The sequence below is a fragment of the Marmota monax genome, unplaced genomic scaffold (genome assembly GCF_021218885.2).
Source record: "Marmota monax isolate L192 unplaced genomic scaffold, Marmota_monax_Labrador192_F-V1.1 WCK01_AAM20220418_F8-fsc00001, whole genome shotgun sequence".
NCBI lineage: Eukaryota > Metazoa > Chordata > Mammalia > Rodentia > Sciuridae > Marmota > Marmota monax.
Window position 1 is genome coordinate 20,784,100 of NW_026693777.1, and position 21,711 is coordinate 20,805,810.

Genomic DNA, 21,711 nt, shown 5'->3' on the forward strand with positions numbered 1-21,711 from the left:
TATCAACATAATTAATTTATAATATTCAAGCAGACTTAGAAATCTGGTCTTACCATATGTACCTTCAGCCTTGAATAAATTAATACTGCCCCAAATCGTTTTTTTAATAAAACCAGGAGAGACATATACTTGACCATTTTCTCTGGCTGTGTGTACAAATATGCTTGCACACATATAATACATACTTTATTGGCACCAATATATAGCAGAAAGAATAAGCCTTTAATCATGGGCTATAATATATGGGTGCTTTACCAAACTATACAATAAGAATGACAATTATGTAAACTCACATTATTGTGAAGATCATATGATAATAAGAAAATGTAACTTGTATGCTATAAAGCAATTTATAAATTCTAGTTACTATTATCTTTCCCTTGATAATTAATATACTAGCCTGCTGCAGGTTTCTAGATTATGCCAAGTTCTTATCCATCACAGGACCTTTGTTTTCACTGTTCCTTCAACCTTTCTCCTTTGATCATGATCTGGCTTATTTTTATAATTCAGATCTCTACTTAAATACCACTTTTTTTTTCATCAGTCCCTACATCAATATGACATATTAGAAAATAAGTGCAAAAAATGGAAATCAAACTGGTCTTAAAAAGCAGAAAATTTTTATTTCTCATTTGACAAAAAGTTATTTAACTCAATGGTTTGATGAAACAGTAAAATACCTCTTTTTGTCTTTCTTTTGTGCCCCTTTATTATGACCCCTTTATTTTGTCATCAGGCTAGCTTTCTTCTTGCTAGCAAGACACCTGCCTCAATTCCAGCCACATGCAATTATGTGCAAAAGAACAACTGATAATCTCTTCCAGTCTGTCTCATTTTAAAAAGAAACTACTGGCAAAAGTCTCCCTAGAAGACATGCACATCTTATTAGCCAAGATTGAATCATCTGTCCCTTGCAAAGTCTACCTCCAACAAGTGAAATGGGGATTACTATTATTAGCTTAGACTAATCAGGAATTACTCCTGAGGGTGGGTTCCAGAACAACATTGGAACACTGATGGAAGAATGACTACAATAACCTTCCAGAATGCTACAACATCCTTTTTTTTTTTTTAAAGTACTTGCCCTTTGCTATTAATATTCATCAAACTTATTGGTTTATTTTCTTCCTATACCAAAAGATATATATATATATAAATAAGTAGATATATATATATATATATATATATATATATATATATATATATATATATATATATCAGTAAAGCAAGAACTTAGAGGATAGCACCTAAAATATAGCAAACTCTTTATTATTATTATTGTTTGTTGAATAAAATAATGATGAATACCACCCAAGGATACAAATATTTATTTAATACTGACAGTCAAAATTCTAAAATAAAAAAAAAATCAAGCCTTAGAACTAGAATTCAAAATTACTTTCATATTCATTAATTTTATTTATTTACTTGTTTGTTTATTTATTTATTTTTGTAGTGCTGGGGATTGAACCCAGGTCCTTGTGCATGCAAGGCAAGCACTCTACCAACTAAGCTATATCCCCATCTATTCATTTATTTTTATGTGCAAAAAAAAAAATCCAAAAGTAGATGATCAGAAATCAATAGGTCTAAATATAATTTCAAGCCAAAAGTCTGGAGATACAACATAGCTATAGGGTGCTTGCCTAGCATGCACAAGGCCCTGAGTTCAATCCTCACTCAGCACAAGGAAGGAAGGAAGAGAAGAAGGGAGACAGAAAAAGATATAAAGACAGAAAAAAGAGCTGCATTTAAGCCAACTCTTGAAGGGGTACAGAGTTCTTTAACACTGCATTTAGTAGTTAATGTGAAGAGATAAATTTGTTGCAAAAAAAACAAACTTATATACAATCCACAAACTCTTCAACAGGAAATGTCTAATACAATATTTGATAATATTTTTCAAAAGATTTAGCAGTCCAAAATTTTGAGAGCAGATAAAATTAAGTCATTAATAATAAGGACTTTATGGGGGTGGGGTGGATAGAATATAGTTATAAATACTTCATTTAACAATGGTATAGCAAGTCAAAGAGCATAACCTATAAAAAACTGTTGATCTATCTTCTAAAGATAAGAATGAATTATGCAGCCTATCAATATCACCAGCTTTCCTAACCAACCCACAATATTCAACAAAATTTAATGTGTAAATGGTTGTACATATCACTAAACTTCAGTATTTTTTCCTATAAAATAAATTTAGAATAAGTTTCTATTTCTCATTAATCTAATATAATTTCCCAATGTCCACAGCATGGTCAATGTAGTTCTACAAACTTTCATTCGTGTTATTTAATGAATTAATTTGTTATTCTCCTTCAACTTTCCTTATATTTTCTTTCCCTTCATATATATATATATATATATATATATACACACACACACACACACTCCTCTGTACATGATTAAATTTCAACAATGCATTATTATTTATTCTTACTCCTCTCTGAACAGGGGTACAAGTACATAATACATTGTGTCAATATAGAAGCACTTTAAATAATATTGAGATTGGTTTTTTTTCTTTCATGAAAGAAGCCTGGAGACAAGTGAAAATGCTGCACAGTGTCCACAGGGACCCAAGCTTCTAACTTTCTGTTTCACCATTCTACAAATTTGGCTTCCATATTCTTTTGGATCATATTCTTTTGGATTAGTACAAAATAATTGTTAAAGCTCATTATTATGCCTGCAATAAGGGTCCAAAGAAGAAGGCATGGCACACACTTGTAATCCCAGCTACTCAAGACACTGAGGCAGAAGGATCACAAGTTCAACAACAACCTGAACAAACTACCAAGAAGACCCTGTCTCAAAATAAAAAGGACTGGGGGTGTAGCTCAGTGGTAGTGTATCCCTGAGTTCAATCAGGAGGGACAGAAGAAGGAGAAAGGGCAGGAGATTTTAAAGAAATAATTAGGGGGCTGGGGATGTGGCTCAAGCGGTAGCACGCTCGCCTGGCATGCGTGCGGCCCGGGTTCGATCCTTAGCACCACATACAAACAAAGATGTTGTGTCCACCGAAAACTAAAAAAAATAAATAAATAAACATTAAAAATTCTCTCTCTCTCTCTCCTCTCTCTCTTTCTCTCTAAAAAAAATAATAATAATTAGTACTAAACTAATATCATTTCACTATACCTCAATAGATAGAATAAAAAACCAATGTTTTTCACTGATAAAAAGTTTCTATACTAAATAAGAGTTAAGTTTTTTGTTGTTTTATCAAATTCAGGAAAAAAGGAAAGAAGGCAAGAAGGAAGGGCAGGTGGGTGGGAACCAAAACACAGGTGGAGATATTTAGTGAGGTACAGAAGTATAAAAAAACATCAGATTTTAAAAAAACAGTTATTGTAAATAATTAGATTTATGCCAACTTTGAATGCATCAGTGACAAGTAACTGATATTAGATAAAACTCAGTCAAAATAACAGAAATGCTGTTTAAACGACATTTAAAAATTAATTTTAACACATAATGATACTTGAACCTAATTTGAAATAGGCAGGATGTATGTCATGTTAAGAATATTATTCCCCATGCTTAAAGTATTAAGAGAACTCTACTGTCACACAAGAAGTAACAGGTCAAAATTACTCTCCAGGGCTGGGGATATAGTTCAGTTGGTAGACTGTTTGCCTTGCATGCACAAGGCCCTGGTTTCAATTCCCAACACCACAAAAAAAAAAAATACTCTCCAAGTGTAAACAACTAGAAAACTGGACAAAACAACAGACATTGGACAATAAGAAGCTCAAACTGATTCCTTAAAGACAAAAAAAAAAAAAAAAGACAAAACAAGTGAGTCCTAAAATTACCTGGGATTGCTTTTTGAAAGCACTTTTGGTACTATAGTATTTTAAAAGTCCAAAGCAACAAGAAATTTTGGGAGAAGTCCCTGAAGTAAGAGCTACACAAGATGAACTAAGAGCTACACAAGACCTTTTTGTTTTTTTTAACTAAATGATCCCCTTGAATTACCTGAATGCCAATCTACATGTGTTCCTGCATGAAAATCCATGAGCCTGAGCAAAAACAATTTTTAGGAAAGAACAATTATATGGTAGCAGATGCTGAAGAATTCTCAGAGCTCACCGTTCTGCCATGATGTTCTGCCTCACCTCAAGCCCAGAGAAATGGAGCCAGCTGTCTATGGATGGAGACCTCTGAAACTGTGAGCCCCAAATAAACTCTTCCTTCTCTACAATTGTTTTGGTCAGGTCTTTTAGTCACAGCAGTGAAAAAGCTGACTAAAACATTATCTATGTATGGGAGCAAGGTTGCTAGGAACTGAAGCCAGGGGTTGTACTCTACTACCAAGCTACATCCCCACCCTTTTTATTTTTTAATTTTTAGTCAGGATCTCACTAAGTTGCCATGGCTAACCTAAAACTGGTGATCTTCCTACTTCAGCCTCCCTAGCAGCCATGCCTGAATACAACATGTCTTACAGAAAATAAAAACCAAGGCATTAAAAGGTGACGTTGGGGTGGGTGGAGTGTGGAACCAAACAGTTAGCAAATGTCAAGCAGGAATTTCAACACAGCGAGCTGACTCCAGAGCCTGATTTCCAAATTCTACTACAGAGAGATTTTTCAAAGCAAGTATCTTCCCACTTGTAGATCAGACATCTGAAATCAGTGGATCTCCACCAATGGAGTAAAATTAGAGTAAGAGATAAAAATCTTTATTGTCCTAAAAACACTACCAGTAATTAATTGGAAGAATCCTCCTACCTAAATGTATGTTTTCTCATGCATAACATCAAAGAGAGTCAATCAAGACAATCTATAAAGACCTTTGCACTAGATATATTTTAGTAGCAGGAGGTATTTTCAATTTTTGTTGTTGTTATTTTGTTTTTGGTAGTGGAGACTGAATCCAGGGGGTACTTTTTGTGGAGCTATATCCTCAGCCCCTCCCTCCACCTTTTTAATTTGATACAGAGTCTCAGTGAATTGCCCAGGCCTTGAACTTGCCATCACCCTGACTCAATCTCCCCAGTCACTGGAATTATGGTGTGTGCACCATCCCCAGCTAGTAGTAAAAACATTTTTAACTTTAAAGAAAAAAATTCATTTGAAACTCTCCCTAATCACCCATATTTATCTATTGCCTACCAAGTGTTTGGTACCATACCAAGTGCCAAGGATATAACAATGAGCAAGACAAATAATCCACCCTCCCTTTAGTGAATCTTAGAATATATCAGAAAAATGAAAATAAAACAATTGAACAATTCATTTCCTATGTTTCTAAATATGGTGATTCTGCGCTCAATACAGGGCTTTTGAACTTTCCAGAAACTCAGATGCCCAAATATCCCACAACTCTGTCCCCTCATCAAATTCAGGGTATCCCTTGATTATCAACTTCTCAATGAAACCTTCCCTAACCATTTTATAGAAAAATGAAATTCTTCCAACTCCAACATTCCCTATCACTTTTCCTGCTGTAATTACTTTTCTCTAGAAAACCTATCCATTGCATGTACTCAGTTGTTTAATATTACTCAGTTGTTTAGTATTCATCTACCCACTGGAATATGAGTGTCAACGGATCAATAATTTCTGGCTGCTCACTGGTATCCATCGGGAACAACGCCTAAAATACAGCAAACAAACCTAAAAATGAATAAATGAGAGCAATGGTTCACTATATTTTTATTTATATACACGTTTTCGTGTCCCACTTATAGATCAGACATCTGAAACCATTAGGGTTTTTTTTTAGTATTTAGAACCTTAGTTTGAATATGTACTTTTTATATTTTTATAATATATTTTTTAATCTGAAGATTTATTTTGATTCTGCTTATTTTTTTGACTAAGCTGATTTTCTTAATAAGAAGAGAGAATACATTGCTTTAGCTATTCTGTGTCTCTTATTTTTCCAGATGAATTTCAAGACTGCTTTTTCTATTTCTAGAGGAATGTCATTGGGATCTTAATTGGATATATATTAAATCTATATAATGATTTTGGTAGTATGGTCATTTTGACAATATTAATTCTGCCTATCCAAGAAAAAGGGAGCTCTTTGCATCTTCTAAGGTCTTCTTTAATTTCTTTCTTTAGTGTTCTGTAGTTTTCATTGTGCAGGTCTTTCATCTCTTTAGTTAAGCTGATTCCCAAGGTTTTGTTTTGTTTTTTTCTTTTTTTTTTTTGAGGCTATTGTAAATCGGGTAGTTTTTCTCCTTTCTCTTTCAGAGGATTTGACATTGATATACAGAAATGCCTTTGATTTATGGGTGTTGATTTTATAACCTGCCATTTTGCTGAATTCATTTACTAGTTCTAGAAGTTTTGTGGTGGAATTTTTTGGGTCTTCTACCTTTCTGGGTCTGGGTTGAAAAATCTGCAGAGATTTTAATTGATTTCCTCCTATATATAAATCTGATTCCTTTCTCTCATGGCTTTTAAGATTCTCTCCTTATTGTGTATGCTAGATATTTTCATGATAATGTGCCTTGGAGTGGATCTGTTGTGATTTTGTACATTCTGGCGTCCTGTAAGCATCTTATAGTTGGTTTTCCAATTCATTCTTCATGTTTGGAAATTTTTCTGATATCATTTCACTGAATAGATTGTTCATTCGTTTGGTTTGGAACTCTCTACCTTCCTCTATCCCAATAACTCTTAAATTGTCTTTTTATGTTATCCCATATTTCTTGAATGTTTTGCTCATGGTTTTTTATCAACTTTACTGTGTGGTCAACATTCTTTTCAATATTATATATTGTCTCAGGTCCCATCTTCCAAGCAGTCTAATCTGTTGGTGTTGCTTTCTACTGAGCTTTTAATTTATTTTATTGCTTCTTTCATTTTAAGGATTTCTGGTTGTTGTTTTTTTTTTCAGAACCTCTATCTCTTTATTGAAGTTCTTTTGCTTCCTGTATTTGCTTATGTAGCTCTTTATCGAAATGATCTTTTACTGCTTGCATTTGTCCTCTTATATCATCCTTTAATTCACAGAACATTTTAATTATGTACATCCTGAACTCCTTCTCTGTCGTTTCTTCTGTTTTGTAGCCATGGATTCTAATAATGTAGTATCTTGGTTTGTTTGGGGCACTTTTTCCCTTGTTTTTTCATGTTGTTCGTGTGTCTTCCCTTCTAACACTGCAGATCCACGGTGTTACTGTTTTTACCCTATAGGCTCATAGTGCCCCTGTAGGGTTCCAATACCTCTCCTTTGAGGGGAAGAACAATATTAACAGATCCCAATACAAATAATATACAACCTTAAACCAAATACTTGCTAATAAGACATTTACAGAAATGGTTTGCAAAAGGATTTACAGTTTCTGATGGTAGACAAACAATAGGGGGTGAGGTGTAAAATGAGGAACTGAGGGGTAGGAGGTGAGAATATAGAGTTATTAGATCTTAGGAAGTGTGAAAGAGGAATCTAAAGATGATGGTTAGTAGCAGGAAAAGAGAGAGAAAGTGATTTTCAGGAGACAAGTAAGTGGGAAGGCAATAGAGTACATAAAACAAACACACATAAATATTAAGAAAAATTAAAAATGTAAAAATAGTAGATAAAAGAATATACAACACAACTGTAATACACTATTCAGACATCCCAGTCTTCAGTATCCTAATTCATGTAAAGTATGGTTTCACAAATGATGGGGATGTGAGGACAGGAGAATAGAGAAGGAGAAAAAAGGAGGAAAAAATCTTGAAGGAAGAAACAATGGTTGTTTTGGTTGGAGATCAGTATCTTTCCTGCTTCCCTTCTCATTCAATAGGTGTTGTTTTCTGGTATCTCCACCCTCAGGATGGTGAAGGTTACCAGGTGGAAGGGTTCATCTTGGGTACAGGGCACTTGGAAGTGGGATATGGCACCAACTGGAAGTGGGACATGGCACCAACTGGTGGTCCCTGAGAGGAGACTGCACCCCAAGGATCTCCTTTGGGGCCCACTCGTGTGATATAGGCACTTGGTCTTATCTCCTTATATCACCTATAGATCTCACAGTTCCTGGTCTCTAATTTAGTCTCTAAACTGTATCTTACTCACTGTTTCCCTTTCTACTTCCTACTCAGGAACCTTTCTCTCCAGAGGTGTTGTGGGTTGCGCTCTGGGGGCTATGCACCTGTCTTGGAAAGTTGTTTTTTATTGGGCAGTCACTGTGGCGCCTGCTGGGGGAGAGTGGGGAGTTGGGGACTATTGGTACCTGCCCAGCCAGTGTTCCAAGCTAGGAGTTGCTCAAATAAAAATGGCAAGGAAGGTTTCCCAAGATGGAGGCGGCTACTTTCAGTAATGGAATATCAGGTCAGGTGATTGGGGGGGGGGGGGTGTATTAGGCGATGTGTTCAGAGATGCAGCTCTGTGGCTATGGGCTGCCTCCAGACCACTGAGCAGCTCTGCGGATATTGGTGGGACTTCCTGGGGCTGCCTGTGCTCCTTATTTTTATACTTTATTCTTTTTAAAATAATATCATTTGGGCCTGGGGTTGTGGCTCAGTGGTAGAGCACTTGCCTAGCACATGTGAGGCACTGGGTTCAATCCTCAGCACCAAGTAAAAATAAATTAAAGGTACTGTGTCCACCTGCAACTTAAAAAAAAATTTTAAAAATAATAATAATTGGGGCTGGGGTTGTAGCTCAGTGGTAGAGTGCTCACCTACTATGCATGAGGCACTAGGTTCGATCCTCAGCACCAAATATATATAAAATAAAGATATTATGTTCACCAAAAACTAAAAAATAAATATTTAAAAATGATGATGATGATGATGATGATGATGATGATGGATGATAATAATAATATCATTTAAAAAGTTCAACAGGGGGCTGGGGTCGTGGCTCAGGGGTAGAGCACTTGCCTAGCATGTTCAAGGCCCTAGGTTCGATCATCAGTACCAATAAACAAAATAAAAAGCTATTGTGTCCAACTAAAATATTAAAAAAATAAATAAAAACGTTCAAGACCCAGAGACCATTTTAAAATTGAATCATGTATGGTTTGAAACCCAGTAACTAAACTCAACTTTATCTTTTGGAGGGATGATGATGATAACAATGTTGCTAGAACATTTCTAATAAAATGAGTTTGTTATAAGCAATTGTGAACAATGGAATGTTTTGATTAGTTCATTAATTTATCCTGATAAAAACAGCAAATTATTGGAAGAAGTTAAAAAAAGAAGTCATGTATAATAATTTAATATGCCCTATTATACTATGAAAACTATGACTACTGATTAGATATAACCATGGCTCCCCCAAAGCAGGTATTCTCTCTTCTTATTAAGAAAATCAGTTTAGTCATAATAAGCAGAATCAAAACAACCTTCATATTAAAAAATATAGTTCAAGCTAGTGTCTATTAAGAACTACACATTCAAATAAAGGATCTAAATACTAAAAAAAAAAAAAAAGCTTTAAAAAAATTGAGTTCTCTGGAGCTGGGGTTCTAGGCTCAGTGGTAGAGTGCTCACCACTGGGTTCGATCCTCAGCACCACATACAAATAAATAAAAGTAAAGGTATTGTGTCCATCTACAACTAAAAAAAAAATTAATTTTTTAAACTGAGTTTTCCTCATTTAATTTTGTAGGAATATCCCAAAGTATCTCAGAAACAAAATTAAAATTACTACCATTACACACATTTCAAAACTATACCGCACCTTCGAGTATTATAGATAAATGTTCAATGTTAAAGGTATTCTCCTCTGATTGGTTTTGGGAAAGAAAACTCAGAATTCTTTAATGTAGATACATTTTCTACTCATAGGAAAATGGATCATCAACCAATAATTATGCTTAATGTTACAGATACTAAGCTAAAAAGATCTATTCATACAAAATGTTTTAGAGCAACTTTATTATTTTTAAGTAGTGACACGTGGTCATGGTAAAAGCAAAATCAAACAATCATAAAAATGCATAAAGGATAAAGGAAATGTCACCCAAACAAATTTCCCTGCTAAAAGAATCATTCACTGTTATCGTTTTTCACCATAGAGAGACATTTTGATACAAATAATTTTAAAGAAATCATTTCATACATCCTATGCTACTACCTTCTTTGTTTAATTTGGCATTATGTAAAGAACCTTTGTTTAGCCAATGTGTGTGTGTGTGTGTGTGTGTGTGTATAAAATTATTTTTAAGGATGCTACAGTACTAAATTTTATGGATTACCATTATTTAACTTTTTTCTCAGTTAACACTTTTTTTCATTAACAAAATTCTTCTAATAGAATGAATATGACAAACTTCACTTCCTAACAGAAAAACTTCATATCCCAATCATTTTCCACAAAATAGTCATTCATGTACTTATGCCACTCACTGTTCTAGACTATCTATATTCCATAAGTATAGGGACTGAGTCCATTTTAATCATTGCTTTACTTCCATTGCTTAGAGAAGTACCTGGTACATTGTAGACCTTTGTTTAAGTATTGAATGAATGGATGGCCAACACTGTTCTTTCATGCTTCTTCACTTCTGCAGTTACCTCCTTTTGCAACTTTGAAATTAGTTTTGTTTTCATTTATTTTCACAGATTTATAAACTCAAAAGATAAAATTATATTATATGCAAGACACCAACTCTACAAAAATAAAACTATGGTCCCTGTTACCAAGAGGCTTACAGAATCACAGAATTCAGAGAGTGAAGACTTGTCTCTCTTCTCTCCTCGCCTTCCCTGCCTTCCTCCTTCTTCCTCCATCTCCTCCTCCCTCTCTCCATCCCTCCTTTTCTCACCCTATCCCCTTCCCACCCCCCTTTCAGGTGGCCATGAGAAAAAATTTTCATTTTAGGACCAGGCCACCCTTCACATTAATTAGCCTTCATCATTCAGTTCAGTCTATGTATGGGAAGCCACGGAGATAAAATATATAGGGGGTAAAAAAACAGCATGACGGTGTTTCTCAGAAACTCTGTGTAGCTTTGTTTTAAGAAGTTCCTTCTGTGCTTCAAAACATCATTCAAAGGAAATATGAATCTAACAGCTGGTTATGTGTTTTCCTTTGATCTAACATTCACTGGAGAAAGAAAAAGTAGAAGTACTGTCAAGCTACTATTCCAGTACTAAGCTGCAAAAGGTCCAGCTGGCACACGTAGAAAAACCCTAACAAGACCAATTAAACTGCAAAGTTATACTTGAGTTCATCAAATATTTATTTTGCTTTTCCAGGAAATAGTTTTTGAATGAATATTATGTTCTTTACTTGTTTTCTCTTTTTTATTGATTTTATTATTTTTTTAATACATGACAACAGTGGAATGCATTACAATCCTTATTACACATATAGAGCACAATTTTTCATATCTCTATATATAAAGTATGTTCATGTCAATTTGTGCCATTATACATGTACTTTTTTGCATTACAATTATTAATATACATATATATCACAATTATTCATATCTCTGTTTGAATATAAGGTATGTTGACTCCCAATTCAAGTCTTCATATATGTACTTGGTATAATGATGACCATCATATTCCACCATCCTTGCTAATCCCCTTCCCCTTCCCTTACCCTCCCACACCTCTTTCCAGGAAATATAAAGGGAGAAGGAAGGCACAAATGAAATAACAAAACATGCCGAAATCTTTTCATTCCAATTAAAATTTTGGTCTTTAAAAATCACTACGAAACAGATCTGCTAAGAAACCTCTAGAAGTATTTACTCTGTTTTCTTTCATTTGGAAATTCCAAGTTCTAAAGTAGAACCTTTAGACAAATGCACAGTTCATCCTTTCACTTCTTAGCTCATTTACACTTAGTCAGTTTACATACATAAGAAATGTGCCCAAATAATTATCCAGCTCAAGGTAGGGGTGGGGATAAGAGATGAGTTCAGACTTAAGGTAGAAGTTTGCACAGGGAACATGAGCCATGTAAAAATATGATGCTTGTGCTACAGTGATGCAGCTCAATTCACAATAGCTAAACTGTGGAAACAGCCCAGAGATGACCTTCAATAGATGAATGGATATATATACACAATGGAATACCACGCAGCCTTAAAGAATGAAATCATGGCATTTCCAGGTAAATGGACAGAGTTGGAGAATATCATGGTAAGCAAAGTAAGCCAATCCCCAAAAAATCAGAGGCTGAATGTTTTCTCTGATAAGTGGATGCTAATCCATAATGGGGGATGGGGTGTAGAGGAACTTTGGATTGAGCAGAGGGGAAGGAAGAGATGGGAGGTGGTGGGGGGAGATAATGGAATGAGATGGACATTATTACCCCTATGTATGGGTATTATTGCACAAATGGTGTGACTCTACATCACATACAACCAGTGCTTCCTTTATGTAAAAGAATAAAATAAAATTAATTAATTAATTTTAAAAGAATATGATGCTTGAAGAAGACTAAAGAATGTCATGAAAGTGATTCACATTTAAGTAAATCTAATTAAAATTCATCGAGGGCTGGGGATGTGGCTCAAGCGGTAGCGCGCTCGCCTGGCATGCGTGCGGCCCGGGTTCGATCCTCAGCACCACATACAAACAAAGATGTTGTGTCCGCCGAAAACTAAAATTCATCGAAATACAACATCCTTAAAAATACAAACTCTCTAGGGGCTGGAATTGTGGCTCAGCGGTAGAGCATTTGCCTAGCACGGGCGGGACCTGGGTTCGATCCTCAGCACCACATAAAAATAAAGGCATCGTGTTGTATCCATCTACACCTAAAAAAATAAATATTTTAAAAAATACAAACTCTCTAGTTCATCAATGCAGCTCTTTAATACAACAAACCATATATACATTGATTTCAATCCTATGACTATGTCAAAGAAATTATACTGATTTGACACACAAACTCAACGATAATATTTGATTTAATTCAAAACTCATTTAATGTGATTCACTTATGAGTACTGACCCTAATTCCTCAACTAAACTTTAATACTGGTTTAATTAGTCCTTTATCTCGTAATTACCAAACAAAAAATTTTCAGTACTGATTAATTTCAAGATCCACCCACAAAACCATTTATGTCAATAAACTCAAATCACTTAAGAAAAATAAATAAATAAAAGCAAAAAAGATGTTCAAGTGGCTGAATTCTAAACTTAGCACTCTATGCAAATTCCTTCTAGATGTGGTTATGCCAAGTGAACAGTCCTTTAACTCCATAATTTCCTATTTTCACAATGAATTACATTAAGTGTAAATGCAATAAGCTACTGTATCTCCCACAAAAATATCTTCGAAATTCATTTTCCCTTATTATATTCCTCCTACCAGATATTGTGATTTTTTTGTATCCAAAAGATCTATCTAGCAAAACTCAAATATTCATATAAGATTTTAGCCAATTTAACATTCAAATTCAAAATGTCCTAGACTATACTAGGAACTGAACTTGAACTCCAAGTTTATAAAGCAGGCATCACTGATCTTATGTTAAAGGAAAATGAGGTTGAGAAAGATAAAATAATTTGATCTCAAAACTACCAGACATTAATGATGCCACAAGAAAAGACAAAGAGAAGTAATACTTGTTGCATGACAAATATGTATCAGGCATGCAACACACTTTTGCACACCTTTCCTCAAGTGATTATCATCACTGCTTTGTAAGGCAAGCATTATTTCCATTTTGAAGATAGAAAACTGAGGAAAGAAGTGACTAAAAGTTGACTAAGATTTATACACCTAGTTAGCAGCCAAGAAAAGATAGAAATTCTAGATTTTTGTCCTCAGACTTTACTTACTATGATCTGAGGAAGTTGGTTTGTTTTATTTATCGTGTTTATACTCTACAGAGAAGAAAACAATTTCAGTGATCTAATTTTAATAAAAATGATTTCCAATTCCTTGAGAGAATTGTATCTGTGCTGATGATTCCTGGTAGGGTCACTATCATGAGTCTACGTGACTATGTTTTAAGAACCTCCATATTTTATAAGATTATAATTTCCTATCTTAACTACTCAATAAATAACCTGGAAATGCTTAAACAAAGATCTTTACTCCAATGCTTCCAGGCTGCCATCTATATGAGAAAAGGCTATTTCCCACCATTACTCCCTTTTAGGATATTCTCTCAAGAGCAAAATATAGGACATTTATAAATGCCAATTAATGCAAAATATAGAGGTTAGCTAATAAATGCCAAACAATAACAATGGTGCAGCATTTAGAATGCAAAATATAGAGGTTAGCTAATAAATGCCAAACAATAACAATGGTGCAGCATTTAGCATACAAATGGATGTCAACCCAGTATTAATCCAGTATTAATGAATTAATACTGAAAGCATTTTTATCACCAGAATAGCTGCTTTGCAAAGAATCAGACCCCTTTTTAAATCAGAGGCAAATAACTTAAACATCAGTTTAAGCAACAAAGAATAGGAATTAAAGTGTAGAGAAAGAAACTAAAATTCTCTCCATCCTATCTTGTGACCTTATATTTCAATAATTTAAGCTTATGGTACTGCTCCCCACCACCTACCTCTAAAAGAAAGAACAGCAGGATAACGGTGGTCTTAGATAGAAAACATCACCATTTCAAACAAACCTCTCCTTTAGAAAGAGAAGTAATACTTGTTTCAAAAAAATCAAACCTCTCCTTTAGAAAGCTCTGAAATTTATCACACAACATATTTTATCTTCTATTAGTCTTCTAAATCCATTTTAAAAGTTCATCTTCCTTTACAAATTCTCCCCTGTCCTTTCTTATCTGCTTCTGTTCTTCCTCAAGATCACTCAAAAGAATTAAGGTAGAAATACACAGTGAGCTCAGGCCAATAGTTATCAAACATTAACTTGGCCAGAATGTATTATTAATTAATAGTAGTTTTCAAATTTTGTTCTACTGAAACCAAGAGTTGTATGAAACAGTTTTAGTATCTGACATTAATTTAGGGAAAATCTCAAGTCATCGTTGCTTCAAATATGTCTTCTGTTCTTTTTCTTTTCCTTCTGGTATTCTCAATACATGTATGTTCTACCTTTGGTTGTTGTCCCTTACCTTAGTTACTGTATATTCTGCTCCTTTTACTAGTCTTTTTTTTTCCTTTGTTTTGTGAAATTTCTTCTGACACAGCCTAAATCTCAGAGAAATTCTTTATGATGATTTTATCTCTGCCATGTCTCAGTCTGATTCTGATGCTTGCTCTCTTTATACTGCTCTTTTGCCTTTTAATATGTCTCCTAATTTTGTAAGTTTTCGTTGGAAGTTAGACATGATGTGCTGCATAAAAGGAACTATAGCTATGAGGGCTTTAGGGAATTGTCTCCTTTGTCTCAGTACCAGGTTCACATTCTTGATATTCATCCTCTAGGGCCAGAGAGTTCACTAAGGACAAACATTTGCCATTTGAAAATGGATCACAGGAGCAGGAATAAAAAGAGTACTACCAGTGAGGTTCCAGATGCAGGATCACAATTAATTCTCAATAAAGAATTTGTGATCGTGTATGTGTGGGTTTGATATTTTTTTGTTTGTGTATTTAGCAGTTTTTTTCGTTTGGTATTTTCCTCCTTTCAACACTTAAATATTTCACTTCACTCTCTTGTTTACCTGATTTCCTGGGAGATATAGGATTAATTCTTACTTTTGTCCCTTGTTGCAGTATCAGGGTCACATTCCTCATTTTGGCCTAGTTTTATGGGCCAGTGCTCATTTTTGCCATATATGTGCAGTTTGTAAATTACTTGTAGTAGAAGCAGTGAAACAGTAGTGATAGGGAGGTTGCAGAGGACGTTTCAAATTATAAGTCCTATGATTAGGTCTCAGTCTTTTTAGTGAGCCTGTGCCCCTGACAGCAAGTACTTCTCAGTCTACCCCCACTCCCACCTCCTTAGGTGGAGCAGGATGATTAGAGTCAGCAGGAGTTGAATACTTCCTTTCTTCACCCTTCCCCAGGTCTGTTAGGTTCTGATAAAACCCTAAAAGGCTCTAGTAAAGTACTTGTAGTACTTGAGAGCAAACCTTGTTAAGAAGAACAGAATGCTCTGGTATATTTCAAAATGATTACTTTTCCTCTCCTGTTGTTAGAAGCATCAGGGGATTTCTCCCCACCCCCCTTTAATATTCACTGTAGGAACTGGTCAAACTCCTGAAGGGAAAGTCACAAATGACTTTTGTCATTATCCCTATGACTCGGTTCTCTTGGAGTTTTTAATACTCAAATTTGTTCACACTGGGCCTCAATAATTCTTACAATTCAGATTTGTCTACGCTGGCAAGAACCCTATTGATTCCTATGGTGGTTTCTACCCCTGGATTTCTATTCAAATAAGTTGCAGTTCTGTGTATTTGTCTTTGTCCAATTTGGGGACAGCAGTTTGCTCTATGACTTCATTCTCTTAAGTTAAGTAAGAACTACTAACTTTTCGGTTTATTCAACTTTTTATGTGTTAGGACAAAGTGATGAATTCTAAGCTTATTCCAGGCTGAACCAGAAACCACATTTTCATTTCTCACCTTCACATTTTACTAATTGATTAGTAATATATAACACTTATGAGGGAGAAGGAAAAAATTTGGAAATCTGAATGTCTCAATGGCACATATATTACCTAAAATATGATTAATTAGTTTTTATAAATAAAAATGGGGCGGGGCTGAGGATATAGCTCAGTTGGTAGAATGCTTGCCTTGCATGCACAAGGCCCTGGGTTCGATACCGAGCACCAAAAAACAAAACAAACAAACAAAATAAAAATGGTATAAATTATTAAATACACTTCCTTTCTTTCAGAAGCAATGAAACATGGACAATCAAATATTGTGGGGATCATTTAGATCTCATGTTGTTATTATAAATTAAATTGTTTCCTGAATGAACACCCAAATATTAAATTTCCATAGGGAATATAGAAAAAAACTATCCTAAAAAAAAAAAAAAGCTATCATTAAGTACTACAATTCATTGGTCATCCTTATTGCTTAATTTTCAGAAAAATAAAGCCTGTTATTTTATTCCTGAAATAGCATTATCATATTTCTACACAAATTTAAGTTTTAGAGATTTCCTCTAGAAGAAAAAAGAATAAAGAGAGAGAAAGCTAAATTTTTATGCAAAATGTGGCACTTGGATGCCAGCCCCCAACATTTGCTATCACCATGAAATTAACATTTATCGAAAACAATTTACTTAGAAAATCTTAATCCACTGTATAGTGCTATTTGCTGGCTCTTACAGCAAGAAATACAGCCAACTTTTTCCCTCAAATCAAACTGAAAAACACCTTCTTATATTTTATATTACTTGTTTAAACTTTATTTAACTGAGTTTTAATCTACTTAACTAAAAGAATGCTGGTTTAATAAGTTAAGGTAAATAAATGTACTACATAATTCACCTTAAGAAATCTAAAAGCACTATTATAAAATAATCCTCAAACTTAGTAAGACTATCAGAATGACCAGACCTAGGGGATATTAGCAGTATTTTCACTTTACATATATATATATAAATTTTACTTCAGTATTATTTCTATATCTGCGATACAATACAAACAACAGACATCTCTAAAGCCTTTAAACAGTACAGATAATGAACCACTACAAAATTAGAAACTTGGGCAAAACTTTAAACCATGGGATAGCTACATTCAGACAAATAAATTTTCCTAGGAAGATAATGAAGAAGTAGAGTGAGTTAGATGGGTTGGATGATCAGAAAAAGGATAGGAAAAAGCAATAACAAGTGAAAGATTTTATAAATATCTAGAAAAAAATTTTTAACAAAACAAGTTAGTCAAATGGAACAAAAATGGCTGCCTGAGTAAGATGGAAAAGAATATTGTAAAAGTTCCACCCTGAATTTACAAAAATATAAAACATGAGACCCTACATTCCTGAAACCCCAAAACAAAGTCAATATCTAAGTAAAACTGAGACTTAGTATTTGATATAGTTTCTAACTACAGTAATAACTGACAAAGCAGATTCAATTATGTCAGCTCACAAGAGATAAAAATTTTAAACATCAAAAGGAAAAAAAAAAAAAAGTAACCTATCTAGTTTTATCAGAGTTATATGTGTAAAAGTAAACTGTTCAGGTGACCATGCCTATGTAAGAGACAAGATGGTCTAACAGATGGAGCATAGAATGTACACCTGCTCCAGAAATTGTCATATGATTATATCATCTCTAAAAGTAGACTATATTGAGGAATAGGGTTCCTGATTTATAAAAGGAGAAAAATTTAACAAAGCTATTTTATATTAACTGTGAAAAATGGCTTACCTTCCTTTCCCAAGAAGAGAAGACATTCATGAAACCACGGTAATCCAGGTGAATATATTATTGCTTAAATCTGGGTCACAAAAATTATTAGCTGTTCAAAACAAGACAAAAGAAAAAATGTTAATTATTTTAAAACTACACATTTACTTTGTTGTTAACATGAAATATATCTCACATGAAACCATTCAAACAAAACATATATCCCCAAATCTGCTTCTCCAGGGTAGCTTCTTTGAAAGTAAAGACTAAAGAAATAGTTTGAATTATTTTTTAAATTCTTGATGGCTAAATGTGAAGAGACGTAGTTTTAAAACATTGAGTCTTTATAGTTATTATCCTATGTTAATATTTTTCCCTCAGAAAGAACATGGATTTTGCCTAAGACAGAAAGGAACCACAGCTTTAAAAAAGGAGGCAAGGGGGAGGGGGTCAAGAACATTCAAATAATTTCAAGGACAAAAAAAGAATGTTCCCCTCCAGAACATATTTACAGTCCCTCATCCAGAATTCAACTAACATCCAACTGAGGAAATCAGCCAAGCTTGACAAATTAAAATATTTGCAATCTGACAGGTTATCTTCTATAAATATTCAAATATGGACGTTTGTGTGCATGCAAGGGTCTCCACGTGCCAATCAAAATGCTTTGTTTGGGATCCTAAAATTGAGCACTTTTTTCACCCTTTTGTAGGAATCCCCTGAATCCCTAACTTTCATTTTAACTCTCTGATTAAAAGGTAATCTCTCTATGGGTAGTCTGAATTAAAAATTAAAGGGTAATATTCACATAATCATCAACAGCCAAAAGCAAAGAATCCATGCCTTTGAAAATCCAGGTCTGTAAAGAAAAAAGGAAAGATCCAGGAGCGGGAGAGGGTATTGAGGATCTAGAAGGATGGCAGCTAAAAAAAAAAAAGATTAACTTTTTACTCATCTGATCAGTTATGCCTTGGTAATATAAAACCCTAGATGTAAAGAACAATTAGCACACTTTATAAATTTGGTTTGTATTCAAAGTTCTATTTAGAAAGACTGCCATTTATTTGGCTCAAGGCAATGTCCCATATTTTTATGACAAGTTTGAGTACTTGAAACTGCAAAAAGTGGGGAAAAGCAATCAGTATGAGATTAAAACCAAACACACTTTTTGAAATCCATAGACAACCCAATCATTAAGAGAAATCAATAATTAACAGCAATAATGGCTTTAATGAAGACAAATTGTCTGAGACAATTTGCTAATTGTTTCATCCTATCTCCCATTAGTCAGTTTTCCTTAAATATGCATAAGATTACTGAAAAACCTCAGATCTTTCAGGAAAAGGACAAGTGATAAGCATACCTCTACATTCAAGGCAGGATTAAATTGTGAAAGAAAACTCAACCTATCCAGAGGAATCTGCCTCTTTGGTGATGGCTCAGAATAGATCTAGATCGGTAGGTTTGGAAGAAATTATTTTACTTTATGATTATTCACCACTTATAAAAGGAGAAAAAATTAACTTATTAACAAAGCTATTTTATATTAAGCCACCATCCAACTGCAGGTCCAACAGTGGATCCAAACCAAACATTAGTGGTTCTCAAACCAGAGAAAGGAGAAAAGTCTGGTTTAGGAATCAGTAACTTCAGCCTTCTCTGAGAGTTGTTAGAAATGCAGAATCTCAGGTCCTGCTGAGGACATACTGAATCAGATTTAAGCATTTAAATAGATTCCCCAGTGATTTATATACTCATTAAAATTTGAAAAGCTCCCATGGGAAGGAGAATAGTAGAATGAAAGAAAAGTTATAATCTTCTGTTCAAAGCACCAGGTCACTGTTCAGCCAATATACAGCCAATTCTTAACCTCTAGTTTATAGCATCATTACTCCTATCATAATTGTTTATACTCTAAGTAAAGGCTCTTGAGAAATAGGAACACCTCAAGTACCAAAAAAAATAGTATCTAATGATTAGTATCTAATGATTAGATCCCAAGAAAGCTCTGACACAGTAATCTTAGAAGTGGTCCTATCTCATGTTCCCAAATCATGTTAATTAGATAAATGACAGTTATGTGCTACATAATGACATTTTGGCCAATGATGGACCACAATACAATGACAGTCCCATGAAATTATAATGCCTAATGAAGTCTCAGTCATCTTAGTTTGTGTAAGCATACTCTATGATATTCACACAATGATGAAATTGCCTAACAATGCATTTCTCAGAACTACACTCATCCTTAAGCAATATATAGCTGTGGTTAAAATAATAGCACCTCCAAAAAATAAAAACAGCACCTCCATTCCTTCAAAATCCTTAGCACTATGAACATTTGGGGTCCTACTAACTAGAATATGCCAACATGTAACTAGAAAAGGAGGCTATTTGGGCTGATTATTCAGCTACTGTTTTCGCAGCTCCAAATCTACCCTTTGACTAATATTTACCTCTACTGAAAATAGAACTCTGAAGCTAGTTTTCTCTTTGCCAAGTATCTTCCTCATATTAAGGGCACTAGAAAAAAAATATAAGCTTTTGTCAACCATCATTGTCTCAGCTGAGTGAGGCCCTCCATTCCAGCAGTAGCAGTTACTTGAAACCACCATCTTTTATTGGCATTCCCAGAAGTATCCCTCAGAAATAGCAGCAGAGAAGGCAGTACCCTTCTAGAGATTTTGAATCCCAACTCTATATGCCCCTACTCCAACCTCTTTATTTCCTGACACCTATGTATGGATGGTAGCTGCTTTCTGCAATTATTGTGTCTGTCCCCTTTTGCTTTTGTCAGTCCTATAAGACCCATATAATCCATTCCCTTTACTAAATTTTCTTGAATGCAGTGTCTAATATGGATATTTTTCCTGGACTGATCTTAACTGATCCATCTTGTGTAGATGGAATAAAATTCAAAATGATCTTGATCACTTTGGAAAACTGTTTACCCAAAACATGATAATCCACAAGACAATATTTACTGCCTCTCCCCCCAAATAGATGCAAGATGGAAATGGATGTAAGAAATACAATTGATAAAGAAGAGGAAGCACAATCTAAGAAAGCAATATAATGAAACTCTAGTATCATAATAGAAAACACACAGTAACTCTCAAAAACAAAGAGCCAGTAAAAATTCTGATACAAAAACTTTTCACTTTAAATAATAAAAATCATATAAGTGCAGATATGGAAGGAACTTTATTATTCTGTCTCTGACATTATTCACTTTTGTTAAAGCAGTTTTGTATCTAGTTTGGGTTACTACACTTCAAGCTGTCAAGAAATGAGTGAAAGTACAAAGAAGATTACACAAATGATAAAAGGAAACAGAAAACATGAACCCTGAAGAGTCTCAAAATTAGACATTTAGTCTAGTTTAGTGAAAGGAAAACTCTGGCCAACACATTAGCTGTCTTCCAGTTTAAGAGTTCTGACCAACTGTATTTCATCTCTCTAAAGGAAATGGGTTTACCATAGAAGATGACAAAGTAAAAGAAGACATTTATGTCTCCATTTT

General features: G+C 34.3%; 1 protein-coding gene across 10 annotated transcripts in view; it reads right to left on the reverse strand.

The window, feature by feature from the left end:
* Fut8 (fucosyltransferase 8) overlaps nucleotides 1-21,711 on the reverse strand; it is a 337,433-nt gene that overhangs the window by 199,227 nt on the left and 116,495 nt on the right. For all 10 annotated transcript variants that reach the window (XM_046461672.2, XM_058584583.1, XM_058584587.1 and 7 more), the window contains one exon: nucleotides 18,207-18,297. In XM_046461672.2, coding sequence (XP_046317628.1) covers nucleotides 18,207-18,232 — 26 coding nt within the window. In that variant the 5' untranslated portion in view covers nucleotides 18,233-18,297. The remainder of the gene's footprint in view (nucleotides 1-18,206; nucleotides 18,298-21,711) is intronic.